The sequence below is a fragment of the Dryobates pubescens genome, chromosome 29 (assembly GCF_014839835.1).
Source record: "Dryobates pubescens isolate bDryPub1 chromosome 29, bDryPub1.pri, whole genome shotgun sequence".
NCBI classification, from domain to species: domain Eukaryota; kingdom Metazoa; phylum Chordata; class Aves; order Piciformes; family Picidae; genus Dryobates; species Dryobates pubescens.
The window spans coordinates 6,572,639-6,578,660 of NC_071640.1; the positions used below are offsets into that span (position 1 = coordinate 6,572,639).

Here is a 6,022-nt window from a genome sequence, read left to right on the forward strand (position 1 = left end):
AATTCTCCAGAGTGTAGTCACATGAAATGTTCTTTAAATGAACATATTTGCTAACTGGCATGATTTCAGTTTTTAAAACATTGGTTCCAGCAATTAGGCATTTTTTTCAGTTCCCAAATGACTAGAGAAATTCGTCTTGATTATAATTGCTCTTAGCCACGCATATCTAATTTGTGTCTTTTTAAGTGTTAATTAGTAAACAGTTTGAGCTGACATCTTTATGTGTTTGTGTGTTGAAAAATGAGGCTTATTGCTTATTTAGCTCGGGGCTGGTACTGCTGGCTGTGACATCATGACATTGAGGTAAAATTAATGGAGACGTGTTTGCCAATTAAAGGGCAGGCTGGAAGAGGAGGAGGGCTCCGCAACACCTTCTGCGCAGCCTACCCGGGATGCTTAGGTTCGGATCTATTGTCGTTGGTTGCACCGGCCTTTCCGCGGCTCTTTCGGGGCCCGCCCCGGTTCGCGCCGGCAGGAGCTGGGAGGGGCCCGCGCCGCGGTCCCCGGGCGCCCCCTGCCGGCCCCACGAAGCCTTCGCCTCCCCCAGTCTGATTTAGGTCCCCCCTCTGCCGGCGACTGGGAGTGGGGAACGGTTCCGTGTGTGCGGGAGGAGCTGGGCCATTCGCAGCGTCGGTGGCCTCGCTCGCGTGGTTGCAGGACATGGTGAACCGGCACCCATTGGAGGTTTTGGTGCTGGGGCAAGGAAGACCCAGCCCGTGTCTGGGTCCATGGGAGCTGGCTGGAGGAGCAAAGAATCAAGGAAACAGAATCATTTTTGTTGGAAGAGACTCTAAAAGATCATCAAGTCCAGCAGTTAGACTGATACAGCGAAGACACTACTAAACCATGTCCCTTGGCACCACATCTGCACAGCTTTTAAACCCCTCCAGGGATGAGGACTCCACCACTGCTCTTGGCAGCGGGACCAGTATATCTCTCCACATGCAACCCTCATGCAGCTCCACAGCAGCCCTGGCACAGTCACCCTGGCGCAACCAACCCATCCAGCACTGGCATCTCTGTCCCTGTGCACATGGTGGGATTCAGGTGCCAGCAAAGTCACTCAGTTCACAGGACCACCTCACCAGTGATGTGTCCTGAACCCCAGGCTGGCTGGTGAGGAGTGGTGGTAAATTAACCTGGCCCATAGGAGCAGGGGACAGCCCAGGAGCCACGAATGGGATACTGGGAGACCTGACGAGGATGGTCTGTATCTAGAGCCACCATGTCAGGTGTGCTTGAGCCGTGTGCTGCTCCTGCCCTGGCACATTGCTCTCCACTGCCCATAACGGGGGAGCCACAGTGGTTCTCAGCCTCTCCAGAGGGTGCTACAAGCAGCATCCAGGGTGGCCGGAGGCTGTCATGGTGTGGCCCATGGCGTGCCACGAGATGGCACTGCTACGGCACACTCCATATACTGTGGTATCCAGGCCGTCATGGCTGTGGCCAGCAAGTGGCAGGACATCTCAGCTGTAGGAGAGTCCTTCAGCCGCAGCAGCAGCATCCAGCCAGCTGCAGTGACATCTCTGCGGTGCAGGGACATATTTAGGAATTTCTACTCACCTTGCCAAGAACCACACATAATTGTGGTTATATGTGTATATACGTACCAGCTTGGGTACATGAGGCCTGCAAAGGGGAATTGGGATGAGTGTGGTCATGTTTGTGTTAATGCAGGGGGGATGGGGGGGCGAATCCTACCCCTGGGATGGGTACTGATGTGGGATTGGGTGGTGCTGGCAGGCTCATTTGCCACGTTGCAGTGTGGGGACAGGGGGACAAGATTACAGCTCAAGGTGCTGCCAGGTCCAGTTCTTACCTCATTCTTGTGCTTGCTGTATTGTCTACAGGCTAGGGAGTGTGGCTGTGTGCCTTGGCCTGTCTGCCATCAGGCAGTGCCCCATGATTCCCTCTGTCTTGCTTTTCCCCACAGTATGAGTACAGCTTCCGGACGGAGCAGAGCGCGGCAGCCCGCCTGCCACCCAGCCCCACCCGGTGCCCGCCAGTCCCCCCGTCCTGAGAGGGGCCACTGGCACCAGAGCAGGCCTGTGCATGCATACTACTGAGCGGGTGCGGGACATGGCACCGGGGCATCCCAGCGGACCTCCACTCCTTTGGCCATCACTGCCCGCCCTGCACTGCACCACCTCTTCCTGCACATGCTGCTCCTTGTGTTGGGACTGTGCAACCCTTTGGCAGCTGCTCCCACCCACCCTCCTTTGCCATTTTGGAGCCTCTCCACGTGAGTACAGGACTGGGAGCCCTGACAGCAGCCCCTCGGTCATCCCCACTTCATAACCTCTGCTGCAGGACAGTTGCAAAAAACAGAGCTGTAACAAACTGCTGCCAACAGCAAACCCTGGGCTTGTGAACCATCAAGAAATGATCTGCAGTAAGCCCTAAAAGTAACCATCCATATCATTTGCTCTTCTTTAATCTTCAAAGCCCTGGGCATTCTGCCTGTGCTGACATGGAACTCATGGGAGACCCCTGTAGCTCAGTCTGGTGAGCAGCACTGAGCTACAGGGGATGCCCCATCGGCCTCCAGCAAGGTCTGGACACACAGCAGCTCTGCAGTGGGCTCATCTGCCTCTACTGAGGTCTGGGCACACAGCAGCTCTGCTGTGGCCAGGATCAGCCCCAGGCTGTGATCAGTTGCTTTTGCCATTGGCCAGTGAAGCCGAGATAGCTTGCTCAGGCCTGCCTTGGGCCCTGTTCCCAGATGCTGGCAAGGTGGAGGAGCACAGAGAACACAAATTGCACTGCAGCTGCTGAGATCAAGCACCTCTGTACTGCACAGGGTGTCTGTGAGGACCTAGAGCAACAAACACCCTTTCTTTCTTTCCGGGCTGGATGCTGGCAGTGGCCCAGTCTGAGCCCAGCAGGGCCCCACCGACCCTTTGCCAAGCTGCCTGCAAAGCGGGGGCTCTGCTAACAACATGGATGCTGTCTCCTGCCCATCACTTTGGACAATTTTCTAATACTTGCCCTGCTAGCTGCTAAGACAAGAGATGTGCCTGTTCCCTCGTGCGCTCACGAGGACGCACTGAACTCTGACGTAGCGCAGGATGAGAGTGGGATGCATTAAACCCTGACCTCAGCTTCCTTGTGATCACTGACCTGAGCTCACTCCTGAGTCAAATGCATGTCTTGGAGAAGTCTGTTGCTGTAATAAGTTATTTAGAAGTGCCCATCTGACTCCATGCTGCTTTTTCAAGTCTCTGCTGTAGAACAAAGCTACATCATGGCAGCAAAATGGCAATTCTTAAGGAAGGGTTGAAACCTACAACGTTTTATATTGTAAAATACTGATTACCTAACCCTATTGAAATGCAATTGCCATAGTAACAAATAACAGTATTGTTGCTCTCAGTCTGGGTCCTGCATGGGCCCTGACCTGCTTTGCACTGCTTTTGATTGATCTTGTGTTTTCTAGTTGGACAGAATGGTGACTAACAGTAGGTTTTGTACTGTCAGCTTGTATTTTTTATTTGTACATATGTAAAAATATTCTTTTTTTGTCCAAAGATTCATTTCTGGTTTTAAGGCACCACACCGTATTGTTGGGATAATGAGCACAAAACACCGTAACATTTGGGACAGACCAATTCCAAGGCCTTTCCTTCAACTTCTTCCAATCAGGTAAACCATTTTCCAAAGCTGAAAAGCAAGGCTGCAGGATTGGAAAGCAGAGGCCAGTTTGGTTGCAGATCTGTTATATTTGGGCAAAAGGATTAAAGTTCATCTATTCACACCAGCTCCGGAGGGTCGGGTGACCCCCTGGAAGTGCTCGTTTACTGGGAGGTTGCAGCACTGGGTTTAGTTCTTATTTCTCCTGCAGGAAAGCAAAGCCAGACCTCACTGCCAAGCTTCACAAAGCCTAGATTGATGATGCCGACATCAACAAATGAACATACCATGGCAGCCTGGTCATTTGGCTCAGGTTCACTTGAAGTTCAAATCCACTCCATGCTGTAGTGCTATGCCCATCTCATCCATCTTTTGTCTTTCTATTTTTCTGCTTGTAATTTGTTCTGTAGTTTTCTGTGGCATCCGTTTATAGCTTCTCCTGTGGCCGAGCAGACACTGCAGGTGGGTAGAAGCTATCTGCAGCACTGTGTTCCTCATCACTTTGGGATGGAGGAGCTTTAGAGAGCTGACCTTCCTTGTTACTGGTAGTGGAGGAGTGAGGGCTGCAGGCTGGTGCAGGATCTGCAGGGCTCCAGGCTCAATTCCTGCTGCTGGGAGATGGGCAGGTGACTTTCAGGAGCCCATCCTTGAGCCGCATCTCTCCGTGCTGAGAGCAGGGCTGGAGGGCTCCCTGAGGAGCATGTTTAGGTAGCAGCTGGGTGGTTCAGCGGGGCCCGTCCTAGGTATGTCTCAGAAAAGTGGGTGCTTGGCTTTGGGTCCCTTCCCTGAGATTTAGCTTAGAGAGCATCAGTAGATAAAATTGGTGCTTTAATATTTATAGCAACAGTTATGTTTGTTCAGCCTTCTTAAAGGTAGTGAGCTCAGCTTTTCTCTTCAGTGACCTACAGAAAACACTGGACAGCTCAAAATGCTGACAGGACAGGCAGCTGGGACAGGCAGCTAAGAAAGCTTCAGGGTATATTTATATAGTTGGTTCTTACTGTTCCCTCTTTTACACTGAGCCAGCAAAGCTGCTTCAGGGGTAGGTACATCTGCAGAGAAACTGGAGAGGTTAGTTTGACCTTCACAGCATGTTTCTGAGGTGTGGCCCTGCAAGAGTACCCTGTACCGAAAGCTCAAACAGTAAAAGTGCAGTTCTTTGGTATCAATGTGAAAAAGGTGTTCTGGGCAAAGAGCTACAGCAGATGAGAGCCAGCTGAGCTCTCAGACTGCCACTGAATACTGGAAAACTGGGCATTTCCAGAGGAACGGAGCTCAAAGCCAGTGCTTGGAAGCACAGCAGGACATGTGGTGCAGAGCAGTTGACTGTCATCTTCTCAGCCCACTAGAGATAGGAAGCTTTGTTAATTACACCTCTGAATTCCCAAGCTCTTGAGCATCATCGTTTCCACAGGCAGGTTTTATTTGCTGTTCTGTAGCTTTTATACTCACAGCAGTTCAGTACAAGGTTGGGCTTTGCATCCCCACAGCAAATCCCCCTCACTGGCACATGCCATAGCCAATGTCAGCATCTCTCTACATCTTACTCACTCCCAGTCCAAAAGGCAACTGTGGTAGCATTGGCCCAGGCAAAATAAACATTCAGGCAGGCTGACATTGATGTTTTCTCCACAGCCAAACAACTTCTGGAGCAAAAGGGGAGGGGCTGAGTCAATGGAAAGCAATAGAGGTGGATTTGCAGAGCTTTATCAGGTGTCTGATGAGAAATTAGTTTGCCAAATAATGGTGTGTCTGCAGCAGAGCCAGAAAAGCAGCAGTGGGGGGTTTGCTTACTGTAAAATACACTGTCTGATGTGAATTAGTAGTGACACACTGCCTCCTGGGTTCCTCAAGGCAAGGAGCAGGTAGTGTGCCGAGATGACTCATGGGCCATGCAGGCCTGGATGTGCTGTCTAATGTGTTAACAATGGAAAGGCAAGAAATTAGTCCAGAAAGTAATGTAGAGTGTGAACTTTGTGATAAAACTCAAGTGTGGACAGTCGTAGCAGGTGCCTTCCCAGAGGGAGCATCTTGTAGCTGTAGTTACATAGAAATAAACTTTGTCAGACTTTTTTCCTTTGGCTGTCTGGGAGTTTGCCCCTGTGGTGTTTGTAGCAGAGGATCTCCCCCCAGGAGCCTCCTGTGTATAGTGCCAGGTTGTTGCTAGTCTGTAGCTTTGGGCTTGTTTGGTTTCACATCCACCCCTGCCCCCACTGGTTTCCTGAGCTTTCCAGACTGACCCCACGCACCACAGAGCCTGAAGAATCCCAACATGGACATGTGCCAGCTGGATGCTGGTGCAAGGGCATGTGTCCGTGGCTCTGGACACCTCCTCAGTGAGGCCCTAAAAATCTCCTCGTGGGAGGGGAAAACAGGATAAGATGCCTTTGGA

General features: G+C 51.4%; 1 protein-coding gene across 5 annotated transcripts in view; it reads left to right on the plus strand.

Annotated features, from left to right (window-relative positions):
• The window catches only part of MVB12B (multivesicular body subunit 12B), a 59,921-nt gene extending 57,783 nt beyond the window's left edge, over positions 1-2,138 (plus strand). For all 5 annotated transcript variants that reach the window (XM_054174228.1, XM_054174227.1, XM_054174226.1 and 2 more), the window contains one exon: positions 1,934-2,138. In XM_054174228.1, coding sequence (XP_054030203.1) covers positions 1,934-2,020 — 87 coding nt within the window. In that variant the 3' untranslated portion in view covers positions 2,021-2,138. The remainder of the gene's footprint in view (positions 1-1,933) is intronic.
• The last annotated feature ends 3,884 nt before the right edge of the window (positions 2,139-6,022 follow it).